This window comes from Eulemur rufifrons, chromosome 17 (assembly GCF_041146395.1).
Source record: "Eulemur rufifrons isolate Redbay chromosome 17, OSU_ERuf_1, whole genome shotgun sequence".
NCBI classification, from domain to species: domain Eukaryota; kingdom Metazoa; phylum Chordata; class Mammalia; order Primates; family Lemuridae; genus Eulemur; species Eulemur rufifrons.
This window is the reverse complement of record NC_090999.1, coordinates 64,997,319-65,022,366: the sequence shown is the minus strand read 5'-3', so window position 1 is coordinate 65,022,366 and position 25,048 is coordinate 64,997,319. Positions and strand designations below refer to the sequence as shown.

At 33.7% G+C, this 25,048-nt stretch overlaps 1 protein-coding gene across 8 annotated transcripts in view; it reads left to right on the top strand.

The window, feature by feature from the left end:
- The window catches only part of MCTP1 (multiple C2 and transmembrane domain containing 1), a 494,950-nt gene that overhangs the window by 277,942 nt on the left and 191,960 nt on the right, over positions 1-25,048 (top strand). For 3 of the 8 annotated variants that reach the window (XM_069491904.1, XM_069491900.1, XM_069491906.1), the window contains 4 exons: positions 1,320-1,431; positions 9,650-9,688; positions 18,110-18,169; positions 23,577-23,654. In XM_069491904.1, the coding sequence (XP_069348005.1) occupies positions 1,320-1,431; positions 9,650-9,688; positions 18,110-18,169; positions 23,577-23,654 (289 nt within the window). The remainder of the gene's footprint in view (positions 1-1,319; positions 1,432-9,649; positions 9,689-18,109; positions 18,170-23,576; positions 23,655-25,048) is intronic. The other 5 variants (XM_069491905.1, XM_069491902.1, XM_069491907.1 and 2 more) reach the window with 3 other exon arrangements.

Below are 25,048 nucleotides of genomic sequence, written 5' to 3'. Positions count from 1 at the left end.
TGGCAAAGTAAGCATCCTGTGAAAGATTTTCAAGTACCATAAAATCTTAGCTTTGAAAAGTAGCTGTGGTTTTCAATCCTGGTTGTATGAGAAAATCATTTGGGAAGCTTTGTAACTATATAGACTCCAGACCCCACTCCTGATCTACAGAACCATAGTCATCAGGAGTGGAGTTCAGGAATATGCACTTTTTAAAAGTGCTTCCTAGTTGATCCTGATGTGCAGCCAAGATTGAAAATTCTCATCCCCACCAAGTCCTCTCTCTAGTACTAGAATTCAACTGTATCATACACTAAAAGTTAAGCTGCATGAAGATGAGGATCTTATCTTGGTCTTGACCTCTGGTTTTTATCCAGAACCTAGTTGATACATGTTTTGCAAATGATATGAATGAGTAAACAACTGAAAATTCCTAATTTGCCAATATTTCAAGATTTTTTTTGTTTAGTGCTAGATGTTCCAACAGATCCTTAGATATAAACCATAAAGTGGGCACTAACCATTATTTATTCAACATTAATTTAGGTATGCAAGCAAGATGTTACCTATGCGTTGTCAGTTGAATGTGTATCTTGCATTGTTTTTAGAAAATGATTGTGGGTAATATTGAGTTATTCATAATCTCTTTCTTAGAGATGCTTATTGAATTCCAAAGCCTGTATTATCTAACTCTTGTAACTATTGATTTCCTTGTCTTTCAGAATCTAAAAATTGTTTAGGAATAGGTTTAAATAGCAAAAAAAAAAAAAAAAGGAAGCATTACTTTAAATGTTGGATGTTCTTTTAAATAATTGCACATTTTTTAAATATGTCTATAATGGATATCAGGCAAATTATATTTTATATTTTCCTCTTCTTCCACTCATCTATTTACTTTAAATCATATTGATGCTTAAAAAAAATCCTAAAGAACTAAAAGGAAGCCACGGGTCAATAAATGACCCTCATTTAGTTACTGGGCTCAAATTTATAAAAAATAGCTGGTACCACACTCTGTGGAGTTAGAGATCAAAGAAAAGGAACTGATAGGTTCCTCAATAGGGTTGTCATTTCTTGACCTTTTCAGCAACTTTCTAGAATCCCAGGAAGGGCAGAAATTCATCCAGTGAATTTAAATATACTCAATTGGCTATCCCACAGCCTACTGGGTAACTTAATACATTGATGATATTTTAATAACAACAAAAATTGTACCAAGAAAGTAAAGGAAGGCAAAAATTGCCTTTTTTCCCCCTTAAAATACTAAATTGTTTATAAAACATATATTTTTGGCTAATGAATTCAATAACTGTTTAAAGTCTAAATATTTTATATCCCAGGCCCACAGATGTGACCCTCACTCTGAAGGATCCCCATTATCCCGACCATGACCTTGGGATCATTTTGCTCTCGGTGGTTCTTACCCCTAAAGAAGGAGAGTCCAGGGACGTGGTAAGTTCCCCACAGCCTCGCAGGAGCTCTCTCTTGCTCTCACTTGTTCAATGTCGTGAGCCTTCTTTGGACATGGAGATAATAATAAAGAGAAGCTGCACATGAAAATCTGGCCTGTTCTTTGTTTCTGTGAGTATCCTGGGTATCGCTAGGCCATGCTTATTGTATTAATATCTTTTCAACTCAAATTTCCCATTCCACGCTCCAGATCAGAACCTCTTGTTATAAATAAGAAACAGAGTTGCAACTTTTATTTTCACTTTACTTCTGAATCTCAGATATGTTATATTGTAGGCAACTATTAGTATTCACTCAGGGAATACATTTATTAGTGACTTGAATCTTTGGAATTCCACAATGAATGGTAGTATCCGGACCCTCCTATTTTGACTGTATTGTCAGGTGAACCATAACAAAGAGAATGAGTTGAAATAATAACAGAGTTTCTGCTTTCTGGTATTTGTTTACTGAATGATAAGTGAGTACTTTTCATCTTTTTGATGGGCTTCCGTATTGGTATTACCCATTTCTCAGCACTAGCTGTCTGTACTTCCTTGCACACCATGCTGCTATGAGAAAATGACAAGGGATACAGAGGACCCAATTACTCCCATGCCATCGAAGTGACATTAAAAAATATCAGGTTTGGCCCACATCAGTATGCCTGCCAGTGCACTTTCTGCCACAACTTACCAGAGATTATTTATTAGACTCAATGTGCTTTCATGTCCCTGAGAACTACTCTAACTAGCTCTGATTGTAACACATTTTAGTAGTAGACATAATTTTTTTAGGCAAGTTCAAATATCTATTTCAGCAGTGTATGTATTGCTGTCTTAAAATAATGCATGATTAAAGTTGATTATATATTGTCTGCCGAAAGGGTATTATTGACATTTTTCTCTAGACTATAGGTAAAAATAGTGAATTTCAACTTCAGATTTGGAAGTACTTTAAACTCATTGCACTCTTTCAAGAAGTATTTGTATCCATTCTTTTAAAAAATTAAACTATGAACATATAAATTCATATGTAATATTTGCTAAATTTTGGTTAAGAACCTGTACTTTATTCACCGAGGATGAAACTTCTATTTTCCAACAAATATTACCAATTATTAATAATAATACCTACTATGAGAACCTGACATAGTGAAATTATGTCTGTATGTGTGCAGATGCCACTTATGCAGAAGAGTGGGTGAGGAAAACATTTTACAAAGGCTACTTAGAGATGGAAGCCCATCATTTTAGAGGTCACCACTTCAGAAGACATCATTTCCCCCAGCAGAAGCCATGATGTATATCCTAGCTGGCTAATCCATGCATAGGAATAAATTATAAATGTCCACTTTGTGTTGCAATTCAAATAATCTGGGTATTCACCAAAAACCTACAGTAAGTCAATTCTTGTGCAGGCACTTAGGATATAAGAGAACTTAGATCCAGTGGAGAACCCAGTAATCAAATAGTCACTGATGGAAATGTACAATGACAACTGAGTCAAATGCCATGAAAGAGAATTACATGTTGCTGAAAGAGCAAATATAGGAGGATTTATACTAGTCAGAGGGACAGGGATTCTCTGTCAAGGAAGTCAAATCAGAGCTGAGGTATGAAGTGTGAAATAGGAGTTAATAAGGCAAAAACCAGGAAGAGAGGAAATATTTCAAGCAGAGGAAACAACACATGCAAAGGCCCTGTGGCTAGAGAGAGCATGCTATATTCCAAGAATTGGAAAAGTACTGGAGCTTATAGAAGGTGGAAGCAAAGAGAGTGTGGGTGATCAGGTGGGAGATGATACTGGAGTGGAAGGGGGATGCCCAGACTGTGTTGAGCCCATTGACTGTGTTAGGGTTTGTGATCTTTTCCCAAAGAGCAATGGGGAGGCATTGAAAGGTCTGTAAATAGGAAGTAGCATAATCATATTTGTCTTTTGAAAATATCTCTGTAGCTGTGTTATAGAAAACAGATTAAAAGGCTAAGAATGAATACTTGGAGACCAATTAGGAGGCCATTGCAAACACCCCGATGGAAAATGATTAGGTTTAGATTGGAACTGTCAGAGGTGCAGATAGAGGGAAATCAACCGGTTTACCTACAGGAGGTAAAATCAGCAAAACTTGATAATAGACTATTCTTGAACTGAGGTTCTTTGTTATTTTAATGAAGAATAATACCTAAGTGAAAATACCTAAGTGCCTGAGATCCTGTGTATTCCCAAACCATCCAAACTTGCAATATTACTGCAGACTGGAATGATACAGAACTACGGTAGCTTATTGGGTGAGTTGGTGATGGATAGTCTGCTGAAATTTTACATTAAAGGGATCTTTACTAAATACTCTAGCATCAAACTGAGGGTTTGAGGGAGCAAGTTAGTATCAGAAAACCTTATGATGAAGCTGCTGAGTTCTAAATTTTATAGAAATATATGTAGGCATGAACCCAGTGTTATTTTTCCTTGAACAATCCTTGCAAAAATCCTTTAATCTCAATGGCTGCTCAGACTTATTTTTTAGGCATAATGTCTTTCTAATTAGAAAAAATAAACATTTGAAAATATTACAGTGCCTGGGAGCTGATCATCAGTAGGTTATCAAATACAAACAGGGAGGAAATCAGGTGAGTTACATGAAACAGTTACACATCAAAAGTCTGGTTTCTTCATCTTCTTTTCTTCCTTTTCCTTTGTCTTCATTGAATCTCTCTAGCCACATTCACCGTTAACACAGCGTTCCTCCTGAAATCCTCATGCCATTTCCTTGGCTCAAATCCCTTTGACTGCCCAGATATTTTAGAAGAAACTCTTTACTGCCAAGTATTTTTTATGCATTGCCTTACTTCATGTCCTCCCCTTTCCGAGTCCCAGAGAGCAGTGAATTTATTCTGTTGCGTTAACTGGGAAATGGTGTCTTCTTTGCCATCCTATTGTTGACTCTCCCCTGGCTTCTTTCTTCTTAGTCAGAGAAGCGAGTGGCTCAGCCAGTGCTCACTAAAGGCACGTGGATGCGGTCTCTACCAGAGCCTGCCTCTGGCTGGTGAACATCCTTGCACTTCCCATCCTGACCTGCGTCACACCCGAGGAGGCAGAGAGAGGGGTGATGGCCATGCTGGGTCATTCTTATGGTTGTGAGCAGGGAAGGGGCTTGGTTGTAGAGAAGCAAGCTTAGCCAGGGGAGAGGGGAGGAAGGATAGAAGATTTCCCATAGGAAATTCTACTGGGATCCAGTATCCTACTATCCTGATGGCCTAGATTTGAATCTGGGTTTCTAAATGTATGCTTAACGTTATGAAAATTCCCAACAAATACATATAAATTTGCTTTTTTGTTTTCTTCTTTGTCCTATATAGCAGTCTTATAACTATTTTATTAAGTTTTCTAAAATTAGTTATTAGATTTATCAACACTGGTTTTTAGATTTTGAAACTCTAAACAAGGACCATTATAACCATTTATTTTTTAAAAACCCACTTATTGATCATCTACTAGAATCACCTACTATTGTGATAAGTTCTAGGTCTCCCTCCTACTGCTTTAAAGTGACCTGTGACTGTTTCGTTAACTAAGCAGAAACTCCTGATGAGGAACTTTAAGGCTCTCCAACAGCAACATATGTTCTCTCACTTGTAACTTCTATCCCAGCCATGCAAACTCCTTCACAGTTCACCTTCTCTCAGGTCCAAGCTTTCTTCAGCGTCACTTGTCCTACCTACTACCATAGGCTTATGCTTCAATTCACCTCCATCCTCCATCCGATCACTCCCAGGAGGGGAAATATATGCACAAACCCTTTCTTATGATGACTTCTCTCAAACCTAGTCCAGCCTTCTATACCTAGTGTTTGTTTAGTTGTTTGTAGACATAGCTCTACAAGGATCTGAAGGAATGCTTTAAAGGCCCAGGGGAAGGTATTTTAATTTTTTTTTCTTATCTCAATGTTCAAATCCTTGAGGTTTTCACAAACAATATTAAATCATGATTAAATTTTCTTCTGTAAGTTCTTAAAATTAATATATTAATGATAATCTGCTTAAAATCAAGCTATATGGCTCTTCTCAAGGAATTCTAATGATGACAATGAATTATAAATATGTCACTATATTTTTTTTCATTTTCTAACATGTATTGTATCAACCCAATGTATTTCGCTGGGCTACATTGAAGTTTCTTGGTTAAAAACAACCAGAGAGCCAATGTGTCTTCAAATTAAATTTTCATATGTCTAAAATGTATAACATACTGCTGCAGTGAAAATGGCATGCTGAACTTGCACAAATTATCCAGGAACAAATCTTATTTAGAGAAGTTCAAGCTAAAAATGCAGCAAACCAGAAATCAGTTACTGAATGCATGCTTCACAATCTCAAAATTCAGAATGATGTATAGGGAAGGAATAGAGGATAATTTGGCATTGACCCTCAGATGGCAAAATTATAAGAAGAGTTCTGCTCTCTTTGATTACTAGCTCAGAAATAATTTATTTTAAGCTTTCAGGACTGAAGACTTTAGTTCAAAAACTTATGCCTGTGTTTATAAAACTTTACTAAATATTTTATGTGTGTGAAAATGGAGAATGAAAGAGATGAGTTTCAAGAGCCTTTAACAGATAAATCCTAACAATCAAATAGGAAATAGAGTATTAATGTGAAGAAAATGCTAAAAAAAAAAAAAGTAAGAAGAAATGAATAACTGGAAATAGAGGACTTAGCATGACAAAGTGCTAAGATTTCTAAATTAGTTATCTTGTGAGTTTTTTATGTACTTAATACTAACAATGCATTTCATGAATAATGCAGTTGGGATGATTTCTCCTTGTGTGGATTGCCAGTTCTGGAAATCAGCAAAACTGAAGAATGAGTTAAAAAACCTATCAGGCTATTGAATCTACTAAAGCCTCTAAAATGTGTAATGTCTTAGTACAGCATTTTCAAAGTATAGTATGAGTAATAACAAATGCAGTTGGCTATATTAAAATCTTCTCCATTGAGTTCATGATTGAGTCTTTTTAAAAAAAAAATCCCAGATGTGAACAGATATATACATATTTTTAAGTTTCCAGCATTGTGTGTACAAGAAACCAAAACCTTCCTGGGGGCATGCCGATGAGTTGCATGGCACAACTGTCATTTCTGTTTTTTATTGCATGTACCATTTTGAATGTGCAAAAGTATGTGGTGTATACATATGTGTCCTATATATGGCATTTTCATCTGATAGTGTATTTGAGTTCTTTCTGGCTCTTTTTCTAGCAGAGTTCAATCCACAGCTTTCTTCATTGGAGAATTTGTGAAATAAAAGTGAGTTAATTTGTGTTACACACGCTCTTAAATAACCTAGACCTACAAATTGCTTGGCTAAGGCTAAAAAAATGACAATTCAAAGAAACATATGAACTGACCTTAGTTGGTCTTTAACGAATTAAAAAAATTTTTCATCTTTGTTTAATTTTGATATTTTTCATAATTATTACATAGCCAACATATCCACCTACCAAAAATTGAATATCTATGTTTTATAAGATGTATATACTATCATATCTAACCATCCTGTGATTTTTGTAGATGTATAGTGCTATATAATTGTCTAAAAAATCACCACAAAAAATGACAGTAAAAAATGGATAGAGATTGTATAATCTTTTAAAAACAAACACTTCTGCAGCTCTATCACAGGCCATATATTTATGCTACTTTATTTCTTTTATTGGCTTCAGTGAAGTGGAGCTTCTAATGAAGAATTTGATTATACTATAATATCTAATAGTATCTAACAATAACAGTTTCAAAAACTAATTCATATGTTTCTCAGCTGAAGTTAAGATCACAGAGACAAAAAAATAAATCTTATTTTTCTGGAATTTGTTTCATCTCCTACTTTTAACTTTCCCCAATCTTTTTTCTCTAAGATGTGTCACAGATAGTAAAGGTAACAGTATTAATAGTGTGTCTATTAAATTTATTTTTTTTAATTTTCTACTGTTTTCAGTTTTATTAAATCTACCTTAATCCAACTACCTAAAAGGAAAAGTGACTTGGAAATGCGATGCTTAAACTCATTGCTTAGCTAGCAGGTTTGGCTCAAGAGGCAGAAATTTCGTTATAAAATTTAGGGCCATTTTGAGAGTCACTGGATCTACTAATAGAATGTTAGATATTGACTAAGGAAAATAATCAACTGATCTTTGTAACTGCCAAATCTTGCATATCTATACTTAGGGAAGTCACTGACTTTTTGTCTCTATCAGTTTCCCAGTCTGAAAAATAAAACCATACAGCCTGTTTACAAAGCCGATTTTGAGAGACAGAAAAAATACCAGCCCTATACTTTGTTTTACATATAGAAGGTTAATTTGTATGCAGTGCTTCTGAGTCAGGGGATGTGAATTTGACCAGCAGTATTGAATCCTTATACTATTGATTTGTGTTGCCATGAGATTCCAGTCTTTCTAAAGTTCTAAGCCCATTTTTCATTGCATGACATTTCTAATAGAATGGAGTTTTATATTGTAAGATTCTTAAGTGCTAGATGATGATAAATGACCATGGATTAAGAGATTTTGCTTATTTATTTATTTCTCTTAATTGTTCTCACTTGATTTGACTCAAAATATTGAATCTAGGAATTACCATTCTTTGTCCATTGAAACTGCTTTCTGAGAAAGTTGAGGATGTATTATTTGACTGTTAATGGGGCAGTTTTTGTGAATATGGCACACCACCAAAGCATTTGGTTTCCAACTGCCTTTTGGTGATGATGGAGAAGTAGTGGTGGTGATGGTGATGATGGTGATGATACTAATGATAATGACTCATTTAGGATAAAAAACAAACATTTATTACCAGTCTACTAGATGTTCATATCCGCAACCCCATGGTGGGATTTGTTGCTTCAAAATGAATTGGACATTAGTACTTTGAAAACATAAAATATTTCTATAATATTTGATGATAATGCTTTACAGCTTCCTGGCTCCATTGAAAAAAAAAAGTGGGGGGAATTATTGTAACCTTAGGAAATCTATTACTCTTCCATGTTTTGGTCACCATTTATCACAGAGTATATTTAGGGGAAATGTGCCCTTAAAAAACACCACCTATAGAAAAGAGGAATGTATCATTATCTTTGACAATTTCATGATGTTTTTTATTTCCTATCCTAGAACATCTACATAATTCTACTTTCTTGGTTCAGGTCAAAGGTTGCCTTAGTTTTATATTAAAATATTTTCTGTTTTGTATTTTTGTAATCCATGAGTAGTTTCTGAAATTGTCCTTCTTTGTAGTGAATTCTCCTAAAGAAGGTGCAGTTCTTTAAGGCACCAGTGCATTTCCTTGATGTACAAATATGACAAGCATTTCTGGAAGCTATATTCTTTGTTCCAAATATTTCCTATTCTTTATTTCATTTGCCTTAAAGATATTGGCCCTAAAGCTAAGATGGAGTAAAGAGGTTAATCAGGAAGGCTAATAATACCTCAGTGTTCGCTGAGAAATTTTTACAAGAGAAGAGAAGAAATAAAAAATCTTTGGGCTCGTATGATTTTCTTTATACAACAGACCAATGATCTTGGGCACTCATCCCAAATCTCCAGAGCCTTAATTAAAACTTTTGGCCATAAATACCTCTTATTATGACGCAAACAAACTGGTTCAAAGGATATGTTTTAGCTAAACATTTTGTAGGAAAATGAACTAACAGCCATCACAAGGTATGGCATTTTTTCAATTGGAAGTATTTGTAGATCCTGATGTAGTTAAAAATTAACTGAAAGCAGAGACAATCCTAAGATGACACTAGAGCAAAAGACTTTGAATATGTTTGAAGAGAAAAATTATTATATACCTGGCAAAGTCATATATATCCTCAACCTCCACCACCAAAAGCAACAATTGCAAATCATGAAACTCAATGTATTTTTTTTCAGCCAATAATTAGGATATTCCAAATGTTCCATTCTCTTTAAAATATACTGTCCCATTTCTTTGTACAAAGGAATAAAGCAAATGAACTCTCACCAGAAAGACTGCTTGGATGTGAAAGTTGCTTCTCTAGTTGTGTGTGTGTGGAAAGCAATTTTTGTCTTGTATAGTTGTTGCTAGAAACTGTTTGCTTGTTTAAAGGACTAATAAATGTTACGTTTCCTCTAGAAAACAATTGGCTGCCCCGTTCTGTACTTGAGTGAAAAGATAATGAAAATGCTTTATTTCATTTACAGACAATGCTAATGAGGAAGAGTTGGAAAAGATCAAGTAAGGTAATTCTTAGCATGTGATCTTTCAGCTTTTCTTGTGAGAAGAACTATCAGCTGCTTTCCCAAATTTCTCTCATTTCTCTTCAAGCTATGCCACAAGATTTCATCACTATTCAATCGTTATTTTTCCCCCATAAATTTTAAGCAAACCATGTGATGCTTTTTAAATACATGGAAATCAGACTGATCAGTAGCATCCAAATCATCCTCTTGCTGATCTATGGTCACTTCTTAACATCATTCTCAGCGTCTGGTTCCACCATATGTCCAACAGGGTCTAGAAAATTGCTTTGCTCCAGGAATAAAATGATGAGGCTAGGGCAGGGTCAGCTCCACATGGAAAAAAAGATTCACACAATTTACTGTTTTTAGTCTTAGAAAATTGAGTGTGAAGTTTTCTAAACTCAAAATTCCTGTATTGTTACATCTTCCAAGTGTACAATAAGAACAATTTTCCCTGATTTCTTCTTCTCACTTCAAGAAATTAATGTATCTCGGGAGTGAGAGGAGTTTATGGTTCCTGTAACTTATGAAGCCCTGGCTCTTTTATGACTTGTGAGATATGTAAGATATAAATTAAGGTTTAAATTTGTTCAGTGGTGGTGCCACTATTGGACACAGATAAATATCAAGATGAAATCAAACTTCTATGTGACTAATGCCTTGAAACAAATCAAATGGATTTTATTTGTAAAACTCTTGTTTGCTCAAATTTTTACCTAAAAAGTCAGTATTCCTTTTTTATAATGACTAAACTTTTTTAGACCCTGGAACATGACAATCTTTTTTCTTCCATTCTGATCGAATCATGCTATTTTTCTTTAATTTTGTCATTTTTATTATGAATTAAATAATATTTCTATTAAATGTTTTATATTTATGGTAATGAATTAATCTGTTTTAACAATGTCTCTTACTGTACAGTTTCTCCCAAGTTCCTATAGCATTAATGACCAAAGGATAATTTGGCTCACACAAAAAAAGGCAGGGCCCCATTAAAAGTCTCCTTTATCATTTTATTACAGTGAAAAGCACTTATTAAGAAAGATTGCTGAATACTTCTGCTTTAGTGTTCACTGTGTTTCTTACTAATCAAAATAAAGTTTCAAGAAGTTTTAAAGAAATGTTTGCACTGTTCATATTTGTATTATACTTTTTTCTTCATATTGATGTTATATTAAAAGTATATGTGTTTTAAAATTAATGTAATTTGACTTTCCTCATTCTGTGTCTACATTATGATATATTTATGTAAAAAATATAACAATCTATTAATATGTAGCAATATTTTCCCCTTCAGATACATTTAACATGCAATGCTAGAGCAGGATATTGCATGGCATTTAGTATTAATTAGTGTGAATAATCCATTTTATTGTAGAATAAAAGAGAATACAAATAATCTTCTTCAAAAATACATTTAATGTATATTTAAAATTAATTTAAATTTGATTTTAATGATAAATTAGGTAAAAATCCACATATTTTCCTTCAGTCTACAAAAAAATTAAAATGAATAATAAATATCTATCCTCTATTTTTGTAGCTAAAATTCTTTGGATTTTTATTTATTATTAATAATATACTTAATTCATTTAAACTGGTACATTTTTTCAAGCTTCCATTGAAGATACAGAATTCCTGTGTCCAACTCAGCACTCATTTGAGTACTTGGCAGGTTATATTTAGTACATGTGTTAACATAGCTTTTGGGTTTTAGCCTAAGGGATTTTCAATTTTGAAAAATTTAGTGGAGATATTGAATGCTTAGTGAAGTAAAATCAGTTCACTCATTTGATTTTTTTTTTTTTTTCCTACGAGGACCTACTGAATACCAGCTAATTCATTCAGATTTTCCCTGTGCCCTAAAACATTTGCCATATTCATCCACACTAGTGTTAGAAGAGCACAGTGTTAAATGCAAAATCCAGGGGAAGTTTGACATTTCAGTTGCTACCTACTCCACCAACCTCCACACATGCCACTAAACTGAAACTATTCCCTGAATCCTTTCCTCCAGTAAATTGTGCTTTCTGGGAAACAAAGACACATGTGACTATACAATGTAGTTTTGTAAGTTTTACTCTGTTACTGTTTTGTGGCAATGCATCCCTTTTCTAATTATTTCAATTTTCTTAAAGATTCTTGTCTGAGTAAGAATTTTTCCTCTTTATTTTTGTAAAGGGGGTATCATTCATTTGCATTACATTTACATACTGATATTTCATATGTGACATGATTATGCTCAAAGTCAAAGGTGAATTTTTCATATAAACACAGATCATTTTCTTCTTTGGAATCTTGATTTAGAGAATGAAGTCTCCTGTGTTTTTATGTCAGGGCTTTGGCATGCATCCTGTCTTTGAGCACCAATGGTGAATATAAAAATCTAAGAATTACAAACTTTGTAGCAAAGACTTAAAGATAGCCAATGTTGTTAGAGTTTCTCTCCAATATGGAGTTTTTCTTCCTTTGCTTAGTTTCTTTCTGAAGTAATATAACTGCAGAGGGAGAATGACTAAATTGACATTGTTACTTTTTTAATATCCATGTGTCCTCTGTACACAAGGTGAATCAGCTCTTGGAATTCCCCATTACTTAAATTTCTGCCCATCAGTTCCATCATCTCGACTTTCTGTGATGAGATTTCTTTCCATATGTTTGTTACCATACTTCTGCCAATAATAGGTTATTTTCAATGGAAATCTTATTATTTGTGGCACTCACATCATGTGGGGTTGTATTTACTATTGCAATCAAGAAAAGAATAGCCAGCTTGAGGACAGGGAAGTCATAATTGCTACTCAGGACAAACTTATATTAATATATTATTTGGAGTAATTGTGTTATCACTTAACAACATATATGGAAAAATGCACCCGAACTTATCTCTGAAAAGCAAGGATATATAAAATATGTACTATATTTGAATGGCATATAAACCAGTAAGTAGTTATAAATTCCATAATATCTCTTCTTCTAGGAATGGTAACATCCTTTAAAACATTTATTCTGGTTTTCCACAAGCACACTTTCCATCATGCACATTTTAAATTCTGCCCCACACTCAGCTGTTACAGAAGAATGTTATTTTAAGAAGAAAGGGATTGATGTCTCCCTAAATTTTGGCAACAGAAAAAATATCCAGGTCAAAAGGCTTATAGTTAGTTATGTGACAAAATGCATTTTGGGAAAGAAATGGTAATGCTTTGAGTTATTGCAATATTTTATTCTTTAGAAGAAGTTTATCAACTGATAATTTATTCTAAGGTTAAATTATTCATCAAGAAAGTTTCATGAGCTCAAAAGAGAAGATTTATATGTGTTTTGTGAATAGATTTTGTGGGGTCAAACCAAAAACGGGAAAAAAATGTGGTTCTATCTGATGGTAAGCTGTTATAATTTTACACTATATTGTGTGCGTGTGTCTGTGTTTTAACCTAAAAGAATCAGTTTATCAATGGGTAAGGGTGAGATCATAAACTTATGTGCTTTCAATAAATTACTTCAATTATATGAGAAATACTTTTGTGATGATATAAAGATATACACTTTGCAATTCATATCCTCAACAATAACAATTTAGAATTGTTTTAAGAAAAGTTCATCCTTTGAATAATATAACATAGACTACTGTGATGATGTCTCATTATCATCTGTTACTTGACGGCTTATATCTTTTTTTCCAAGTAATACATCTTTTTTATAAAGATTTTATTATAATCACTTAGCATAATTTTAATGAACTATAAAACACTTTATTCATTGGTTGAATGGAGCAATTTTTAATAAGACTTTTGGCAAGGATATCGTTAATTTAAACTAGAGAACACTTTCAACTCTGTAAGTCTGTAGGGCATAGTAGTTAAACCTGACACCTTGGATGACACTTTAAAAATGCATCAGCAAAAACCTCTAAGTGCTTTAATTTGAGTAACAGTGGAGAAACAGATTAGCACATCTTTAACACATCTCACACAGTCAGTGAGACATAATGAAAAAAACATCATTATATTTAACAATTATCAGGTCCTTCTTTCTACAAAGACTTCATATCCTTACAATAAATAGGGGATTTTTAAAAAGCTGCAAAAAATTGAAAACTTTTTTGGTCATAGATTCACACGCATGAGTGTCCAAATTGGCTTTTCTTTGGTGCTCCGTTTCTAATTATTATGCATATGTCTTTGAAAAAATGATGTGCTTAATGTTTTTGAAGGAAACATAAAATTCCTTTAAAAAATCTTTACCTTGCCATTGTTTATGCTCCCAAATCTGTATTATTTGGAAATGCTATAAATCCAACCTCAGAAGTAAGACTTCTGAGATTCCAAAATGAAACAGTGAACAAATGGTGAACAGCAATGAGCATGTCTATTTAAAAGGAGTATATTTTGGTCCCAGCTAACAAAAGTTCTGAAATTTATAATAAGTTTATTTAAAACAGAGATATTATAATGCCAGTAAATATTTTATTATCCCACAAAATACATGGAACCATAATTAAATTTCATATTGAAATGATTTTTTTTTCTGTTTTGATAATATTTCCCCAAAGGCATAAAATATCATACATTTTTATGTATTGTAATTTATAACTATAGGGATTTGCCGTTGAATGGCATTACATCTATTTGACCTCTCTTGCTGAATTTTTTTAATGTTGTGGGAGCAAATATGAATAAGTTGGCACAAAGTGAAAGCACAAAATGTAATCTCAAGCAAAGGATGGATTCCACAGCACCTGGGTTCCAGGTCAATGATGTTTATTGCATGATAGCTGATTGGCCTTCACATTGCTGGCACGTGTTACAAAGTGAGCAAACTAGTTTCCCAAGGCCCTTCCTGAGCTGATCAAAGGGGGAGAATTAATGTAACAGGATGCCAGGATAATCGGACTAAGGGTTGGTTTGCAGATTGCACGGTCTTTTAATTCAATGAGGTAGATGATAAATGATAAGTAGATGGTAGTTGGATGGGTGAATGGATGGACGGACAGACAGACAGATGTTAAACTGAGCGCATTATGGGGGAGATTTGTGGTTTTAACCGTGAATGTCCACGATGAAAACAATTTATAATTTCGTGAGGATCCTGCTTCCAAAGCTCTGGTTTACATGACTGTTGTAGGCTCAGTCAATATCACAAGTGTTCCATACTGATAGGATGGAAGCGTCCACGAGCCATGGCTTTGATGAACAATGATTACAGTCTGACTGGGAAGGTTTATGTAAATGATTTATTTGTGTATTTGCTTATTTTTTAATACCTTAAATGGCCAAAAGTTATTGATAAAAGGAAATTGTGCTCCTACAAAAAGATACTTGTATAATCAGAAATGCTAGCTAACTTACCTCTCACATTTGCTTCTCAGGATTTACAATTTCAAATCTATTGTGAACGTTTGGAGTGTTAAAGAATTGCTGAACTATAACAACATGTATTATGTTTGAAGCCCTGGACACATTAAGGCTAATTTTAATATCATTTTTAATAAAAGTATAGTGGCTAATTCTTGTTCCATCTGATGAAAAAGTCTTTAAAGATTTCTATGATTTATTTTATATAGATAGCTGAAAAATAGCATTATATTCATTTGTCAGAACAACAACAAAAAAAAAAACCCTCTTACTTAGTTTCATTTCCCTGAGGAAAAAAAAAATTATCTTCTAGATTTTTTTTAGTTTAAAATCTGGTTAATGTTTAGATTCATAGTTAGATTTTTTATCTTTGAGAAAAATTTTCTTAGTGTGTTAGATTTTTGGAGACAAAAATATAAATCAATAAGATATTCCCAATGGATCTTACTACTTTCATAAATAGAAATCTGAGTAGAAATAATTCAGCAATTCATTATTCAGAATAACTTCAATAATTTTCCTGTATCAACTTGATGTCTCTGTTTTTCATTCTGTTTCCTTTTGCTGTTACTTTGTAATCTTAGCACTTGCAAAATGGCACTTTTCCCTACGTATCAGTCTTTTGTCTTGATGAACGCTAAAGTGTAACTAGATATCTTCATTTATTATCTAAGACAAATCTTCTATAGAATTCTTGAATAGTTCATGCTGTTTTTCTTGCTCTCCATGATAAAATCACCACTTTTGTTTAGGACTCATTATTGTGATACCAGGTGTTTTATTATTAATATTGATGTTATTACTATTAGAAACTTTAGTGAAAGGAAAGTCTTGGCTGGTCTGTTGTAAATTTCATACTGATGCAGAGCAATAAATGGCACAAGGGTCCACAAGAAAATTAAATTGTTTCATTTGAGATAAAGTTCTAAATTTACATGAGAATGTGGGTTGTAAATGAAATATAAATTTTAGTTGATGAATGGCAGAAGTAATTAAACATAGCATGGAAAGCACAGCTTAGGGACTTCAGTGGATCCAAATGTGGCTAATATTTTTGTTTCTCAAATTTTAATAGAGAAATCCAAGTCCTAAATCTTGATCATTAAAATTCCCACCCCAGCCCTAAAATTCACAAATCTCTTTTTCTCTTTGCATATTTGGCATGTAATTAGGTCAGTACCCTTTGCATTTATCTGAAGAAGATTGGAAAGTAAGGAGTTGGTGCATCTTCAATATCAGTCACCTTAGACCTCCTAAAACATAAATTAATAACACATTTAAATATTTAATGGTTGTCTTATTTGTTAACTATCTTGAGTCTAGAGCCAAGGCTTTTATCTCCATTAAAGTTGCCTTAACACATTTTGCGTTAAGATAAAACTCCCCTAGTTACATAACTTGTGTTATTGACTCAGGTTATATATAGAGAAATTATTTATATACAGATAGTTCAAACATTAATTTTTAAATATGATATTTAAAAATTTTTTCCACATGTTGCTAAACATGCTGCTTAATTTAAAAATAGTTGTAAATCAAAGTGAAGAGAATTGACAATTGCAAAGGAAAACATAAATCTTTTCTAAAAGCTAGAATGGGGTTCTTTGAGTTAAAAAAAAAAAATGGTATAGCATACAAAAATACTGCAATCATTCCCTCTAAAGTTTGGGCCTCAACATCCAAATGTAAATATATTTTTTAAGGATTTTTGTTTGTTTAGAAACTGATGTGATGATGTCTCAAGTGTGACAGACAAAGGTGTAAATATAAATGAATTATAACTCTGTAGTGATGGTAAAACAATGTCTTAAATGCAAGACTTTTTTCCAATAACCTCTGACATTAGTCACATTACCTGACCAACCCATAGGCAAGTAACTTGGGAAAATGTAATTGGTTTTGTTAAAAAACAGAGTTCATGTAAAAAGCACAGGTATTGCACAGACAATCTCTGCTATGATCCTAGGTCTAAACTTAAATTATTCAAACTGCTGAACACCCAACAGTATTTTGGCTCATTATTATTTTCTAATATGATTTTTGGTATCATGTTTGGAAGGAGTATGTGTCCCTAACCAAATGTCATTCTAAGTGACTAATCATCAATCAACAAATATTTATTGAGCACCTATCATGCGTTAGGCATGACTGAGGTGCTGGAGCACCACAATCTTAGTTACCAACACAAAAATATAGAATAATCAAGGAAGTTGCAAAATTACTTCCTCTTCATCACAATGTCAAAGATTGATGCTTTCCCATAACTGTCATCCGTTTTTTCATAATGGACACCTAGAGACAGGATGCAAACTTTAAAGTTTAAAGGAAGTATGTAATTTAGATGTTCTGTTTAAAAATAGTTAATTATTTTTTATTTTCAAAATTTAAATTGGTTTTACTTTATAAAGATCTGAAAATTAAGTAATAAAATATCCAACTTGAATTCATTGCTTTGTTTTTAGCCCAATAACCACTTCTCTTACTATTTATTTTTTAAAAATTATTTTTGGGGAGCTTAAAGTTAACTAAGTCATTTATATTATATTATACTATATATTATATCATAAGATTACGAACTTTATGATAGAAAATTTATACCAAATTTAACTAGGTAAATGTTTATAAATAAGACTTCTATAATCATTCCTTAAAAATGCTCTGAAGATCTGTGGTTAATACAATTGTTTTGTTAAAAGGAACAGATATTATCTGCTTCATTTCAAAATCTTAGCATGTGCTTAAACCGTTCTACTTTCTATAATGAAACATCAGACTCTGAGATATATTAATGAACAAATAAGAATAAAGAGGTAAGTAGACTCTTAATTACAGAAATAATCCTCTCTCAACTTTCCTACCACTGAAGTCAGAGATGAATAGGTCAAAAACTTTAATTTATCCAAGAGAAGAAAACTTACAGTTTCTAAATATTCCAAGTATTTTTAGGATATGTAATTTTTTTGGGTTTTTATTTGCTTTGATTTTATTTGTTTTGATTTAGAATACTAATTAAGTATTCTCAGAAACATCTCAAAATTTAGCTAAATAATTTGTTTGTTTTTAGGAACTCTCAGAAAATGAAGTGGTTGGATCTTATTTCTCTGTGAAGTCTTTCTTTTGGAGGGTAATGTCTAAATCCTTTATATTCTTGAATTTTAGTTCTGGGTAGTAATTTTGAAAGTTAAATGTGAATTAAGAAATTCACTTTTTAAAATAGGTTCCCAGATAGATGTATTCATTTGCCTTCTTCATTAACTTTCATTATAAGTCATCTAGGTAACTGATTCTTTTATATCTTCATTTGTAAAAATAAAGAACTTCATATATTAATATTTAATATTTCTTTGAAGTCATTTCTTCATGGGACCAAGTTTATTCCAAATTCTCCATAGCCAGAGGCCCAGGGACCTTCCGGGAATGTGACGGTGATGTCTAAAAGGTCTATTAAGGCATTTTTTACCTCTCTCGTAAAATGAGATTATTTTCTTCTCCATTTCTGTTTGAGAAAAATTTTCGTCTATTACAATGATTTGTATTAGATGTATATACTAAATATATACCAGATAATCAGTGTTCTTTCTTTGAAAAGAAATCCTGTGATTTAGAAAACAGCAACTCTGCTTTTAAGTAAGAAAAAATGAAAATTCCACAGATAATTTGTTTTAAATGCCATTGCAATTTAATTTACTCTTTGATGATTTAAGCATAATGAGCTTTGTCATCCACTTTTTCTTTGCTATAATTCTGAATTATGCACAGCACGATTTATTACTAATGCACTTATGAATTTGCCTTTAAAAATTTCCTTCTTTCTTTGAAAATTCACACTTGGCATGTGATTATGTAGCAGTCAATATTGCAATGAAAATGCTACACTCTTAGGGCCTTGTCATTTTCCTTTCTTGGTTCCCAAACTGCTTGTGATTAACAACTATCTTTTTCCTTTAGAATTTTAAAATTTGTTGCAGTGTCACTTAAGCAGACTGGCAAGTACCAAATTAAATCATGTATTGACCAGTGAGCAAGTATAAGCCACATCTATTCATCTCCACCTGCTCCACTACAATTTTCTTTATAGCCTTTTATTGTTGTGAGCTTAGTTTAACTATTATAGCATCTTCATTTCCTTTCAGTCTACTGTGTGGCTGCCTTCACTGAAGTTACTCTGTATCTTTGCTTAAATAATAATAATAGTTCCTCTTATATGTTCATGCATTGTCCATGAACACACTGAAAGATTGCTTTTACATTGTTCAATAACCTTAAATGGAAAATGGCTGTATCCAAAAATTTTTTCACTGTCTTCTTAAGACCCACAAATATGGCGAATTCACATGGCACACCTTTTTGAGAACAGAATTTGGGGATGTTCTGTGTTGAGTTTGTTCTATGTGTAGCAAATGTTCAGACTGGTCATTGTCAATGGAGAGTTGCCACCAGGGCCAACTCCATAATCATTAATAATACTTTTTCAACAGTTTCCCTTTCAAGCAGCTCTCCCAACATCATCTGCTTTCCACTTTGCTACTTCCAAATTAGTTTTCCCACTTATTAGTACTTTCCATTGGGTTGTATTCATTCTTAAATATTCTTTAATAACCTTTCTCAATCTCTTGAACTGTCTGATTTTAGAATAACAAATATGCAAGTTTTTTAAAAAAGTTTTTGAATTTAAGGTACAGTGGTAATGTCTTTTCTGGGCATATGACAGCAAACTAGTGACAAATGAATTGAGCCTTAAAGGCAGAACCTTTAGAGGACATTTATTTTACCAATGAAGGAACGAAGGCCCACACAATTGATGTCATTGCTCTAAGGTATGGTGGGGACCAATATTTCTCTCTTTCTGAATGCCATAGAAATAAATGTTGGAAGAACTTAAAGCAGTAAAGGTCCTCTTTGGGTTGATGATGAATACAGATGTCATTTATAAGTAGAGCTGCTCCTTAATTGTTTGTTTTCTTTTTTTTTTTTTTTATTGAGACCCTTTCAGATTCCTCTTGCAATATGTGACCCTTTTCTTCAGCAGCTCTGTAAGCCACCAATGGACAATGTGTTTGGGGGCCATGAGGTTGCTGTGCTTGATGTGCCATTTACAAAATAAAAAAATCGGTGACCAAGTTTACTTTGGATGAGTATTATCTCACATAGTCACCTTCAAAGGTCATTCATAACCATTGCTCTTTACCGAAGCAATATTGTTATTCTGTAGGGAAGACGTAGATGAAAGGAGATTACCCATGGACATTTTCAAATATGCAGAAAACCTAAATAGCTCAGATAAAATCATGCATGGAGAGTGTACATGTGCTTTGTAGGTTAAACAGAATGTGATTTGAGAGAAATTCTTATCAGGATTTACAAGGACCAATATATGTGTCCACAAGATAGCAACTGATTTACATTGAGTGGAACTGTACCCTAGTGAGAACTTGCTCAGCTGGAACGTCAGTGCTATTTGCTATCTCTTAATTTTCTTGAGAGCAAAACAATAGAAAGAAAAGACTGAAGTGATATAGAGATATTCTAATTTTCCAAATGCATAACATTTATAATTCACCAAAACACCATATCTTAGGATACAAAACATTAAGCAGTGGATATGGCAATTACCATGTTTCTCATAAAAATTATGTGAAATCAAATTGGATTACTCTAATTAAGTCAGAATTTTATGAAGACTTTGACTTCCTATTAAAGGGGGGTAACTTAGTGCAGTTCTTTGAAATATTTAGCACACCTAAGTTTCTTCCTAGTTATCTCCATTGAGTGGACATCTAGACTCCGATAACAAAAATTAATTGAACAAACTCCAAGAATATTATAGTGAAAAAAGAGAAATTTTTAATATTTTTAAAATAGAAACGCTGGAATATGCCAAGATCCCTATACAAAAATGGAGAAATGGATCGGAACAGGCAAAGAAGAGTACACAGAAAAACAGAACAATGGGAAGTTGTGTTAGGGCACCGCCTTATGGTCAGGTCTAGCAAAAGTGTGGCTGAAGGAAGATTGAATCAGACTAAGAAAAGTTATTGACTTTGTAAAATAAGAATATCATACCATGCTGAAGTGCTTACATTCTGAACTACTCCACCATGTATAATATATACCCAAGAAAAGTTCATGAATTATTTTCATTTTTAGGTATGAAAATAAGACTTTAAATATATGTATAATTTTTAATTAAAAGTCTCAAAGATAAAGATCTCTGTAAGTCAAACCCAGGACTATTATTCCTTTCCCAAATCATTAGTAGAAACTTGTAGATTGTTTCAGCAAACCATTAAGATCAAATATATATGATGATTTTTTATTAGTATTTATTTTGAACAAACATAGTAAAAGCTTAAGAACTTTTGGCCACAATTAAAGTTAGAGAGGATACTTAAAACATCTTAAGTAAACATAAACAGCTTCCTGGCACCGTAAGTTGTATCAAGAAGCAACAGAAATACGAAAGAAAATTTAAGGATAAAAACCAGAAGAATTTTTCTAAGGATTATGGTGCCAGGAAACCATCTTCTAAGAAAAAAGGATCAAAGCTTTATTACTAGATGAGACATTTCAAAGTAGGTTGCACAAAGCACCAGGAGAGTTTTCTGTAAAAGCAATCCTGCCTTGCGAGGATGGATAGACTACAGAACAAATGTACTTGTTGGACTTCATCATCCAGGTGCAATTCACTGGAATAAACTCGGCAGGAAAAGGAAAAGATAGATCATGCCTGTGCCTGGGATTGAGCTAATAATTGCTCCACACTCTAGTCTTTGCAGCACAAAACAGTCATTCTAGGCTGTCATTATCCCTTCTTCGTAGTGTCTCAGGGATCATTTGATTAAATAAAAGCACGTGCACCCCTGTGCTGAAAATAGAGGAAAGCACTGACTCCATGCACGGCTTATTGTAAACACACAAGCAATGTCTTTCACTCCAGTTTCAGGGTCTGGGTCTCATTTGGAAGGATTAGGTTGTACACAGGTAATAAAATCCAGGATAACAAAAGCCAAGGATTATTTGTACATAACAGGGAGAGGATCGGTATAACTGTGTTCCCTTAGTCACATGTTAAATCTAAATAGATTTTTTGATTTTGATCTATTTTTAAATCAGGATCTAGAATAATAGGATATATCCTATTATTAGTGATCTAGTTTTTCAAGAAATGGAATTAGGAAACCTTTTTAACTGGAATTGAAATATAGAAGTGTTCTCAATTTATATGCTAGATTCTATAACTTCACCACCTTATTAATGGACATTAGACTATAATTTATCATGGACTACAGTTAACTCTCATATTCTTTACTGAATAACATATGCTAGGGTTATTACCACCTGCCTACTTTTACTTCCTCTAAGCCCCTGATTAGCCTTTATCAATGATCTATAACCAAGGATACATTTCATCTAAACAAAAGTGTTTTGAAAAATCCTATACCAATTAATTCCTTTTTTTTTTTTCCGGTACCATGAAATTCTTAGGGTCTGTCCAAAATAAATCAGATATCATGGGGAAAATCAAGGATTAGGTATCAGCAACCCAGCTTCAAATCTCAGTCTTGCCAGTGTCTACTCTTTGAGTAGAGTTATTTATCTTCTCTGTGCCTCAGTTTCTTTAGTTTTTTCTTTCCTGAAAAACACTGTAGTGTGAAAATGCAGCAAGTGATAGCTATTTGATAAATGTTTCTTTCCTTCTGTGTGATCTAACCTATCTTTCAGACTGTCCAGATCCCATCCTCCCTGTTCATGCTATTAAAGCTGTTGACTCTCATCCCATCATAATACCATCGTTCAGAAACTTTCTCTAGCTGCTCTAGAAGACCTTTAATATAAACTTTCAGCTCCACCATGATAATTTCCCTCCAGAATTTCTTATTCTGCTGTATCTTTCTTAATCCATCTCTTGCTTCTCTTGGTCTTAGCAGTGAAGAGGTCTTTGGGTTGCATTTTGGTAGCAAAGGTAGCAAAGGGAAGTGTTACGTGGGACCACGTTTCTCTGTTATTTTAGAGATATCTCTTTAATCATTTAAAAGATTCACATGTGGGATGCAAGGTTAATATGATCACAGATATTGCCTGTCCACATAACATTGATTCTTCTGGAGGCTTGTCATCTTTTTAACATTGTAAAAATCTCCAAAAAATATTTGAAGCAGCAGACTTGGAAAAATTATTCTTTCTATGATTTATTTCTTTCTCTGGCTTTATTTCTTTTCTCTGATACACCTATTAACAAAAACTTGAAACCACTTAAGCAGTTTCCATCACCGTGTAATCTCTGGGCTTTATTTTCCTGACCACTGCAGCAGCATTCTACTAAAGAAAATGGTAGCTGGAAACCATAGAGTTGCATTGGCATTTATCTTCATTGGGCTACAAGACATTTTCTGATAGTGACTTGAGAAGCAAGTACATTTTTTTTTTTCAAATAATGTCTTTTGAAGAATAATTCTAAATGCTGATCACAATGAGGGTTGAGAGTGGCACAAAGCTTTCCCATAGAGTTCTGATCATTCATTTCCATCCAGACGTGCGGCAGGCCTGTTCTTCCTGTCCTGGGCTTCTGCAGAGCAGAGCTTCAGAGTCCTTATTGCCAACACACACAAGTAAGTTCAACCATTCCATTCATTTATTTTTTCTAAGCTTGCATGAGCTGTGAGCTCTGAGGGCCAACTCACCTTACTAAAAACCCATTCCCTATCCTAACCTATTTTATGCGTATGAAAAGGTATTGGAAACTTGAATTCTTTTTCAACGAATAATACAAGTAAACTAACACTCTCTTTAAAGTGCCAGCTTATTATCTCTAAAATCTAACTAAAGATCCGTGTTATTGACTAATTGCTTCAGACTCTGAAATTTGTATTGTTACCTGGTATCTTGATATTTTTTATTAATTCTGCACTTGGATGCATATTCCTTATGAGAGTGAATCTCAAACTTTGGTGTGTATGAGAATCACATGGGGCACATGTTGAAATACAGGAGGATCAGGCTCAGCAATTTCAATAAATTGACCTGAGAAAAAAATTAATAAGGGAAGGAAATAAACTCTTTATAATTGTTCAGTACGCTCCTACTTCTCTCTTTAAATGCTCCAAATATCTAGACCAATCTGCTTTCCTGATCATTAAATTTAGAGGCAGGACTAAAGAAGGACTTAAGTAGTATAAATAATATCTGTGCTAGAGGGCAGATAATGTTTACAATTATATTAATTAATTATAGGTATTAGCACATAGGGGAAGGCCAGTGCATATGCACTATATAACTTTTAAAGCAAGGGTTCTCAGACTTGAGTGCTTATCAGAATCACCTGGGGGCTGGTTAAACCAGCGTGCTGGGCCCCACCCCCAGAGTTTCAGATGCGATTGGTCTGGATGGGGCCAAAGGATCTGAATTTCTCACAAGTTCAATGCTGTGGTCTATGGACCACCCATTGCTGTATAGAGGAAGGAAACTTTTTTTTTTTTTTTTTTTTTTTGAGACGGAGTCTCGCCCTGTTCCCTAGGCTAGAGTGCCGTGGCGTCAAACTCACAGCAACCTCAAGCTCCTGGGCTCAAGCGATCCTTCTGCCTCAGCCTCCCGAGTAGCTGGGACTACAGGCATGTGCCACCATGCCCAGCTAATTTTTTTCTATATATATTTTTAGCTGTCTGGATCATTTCTTTCTATTTTTAGTAGAGATGGGGCCTTGCTCTTGCTCAGGCTGGTCTCGAACTCCTGACCTCGAGCAATCCTCCCGCCTCAGCCTCCCAGAGTGCTAGGATTACAGGCGTGAGCCATCGCGCCCGGCCTGAGGAAGGAAACTTTTAAACAGAGCAAATGACTTGGAAGTTACATTGGAGAACATCAAAATTGTGGTTTCCTAAGTTTCTTTTAGCTGTGGAATTCTGCTCATCACCACACTTCAGTGAGCTGCCCAGAACCTTGATTTTAAAAATGGGTAAAGGGCCGGGCGCGGTGGCTCACGCCTGTAATCCTAGCACTCTGGGAGGCC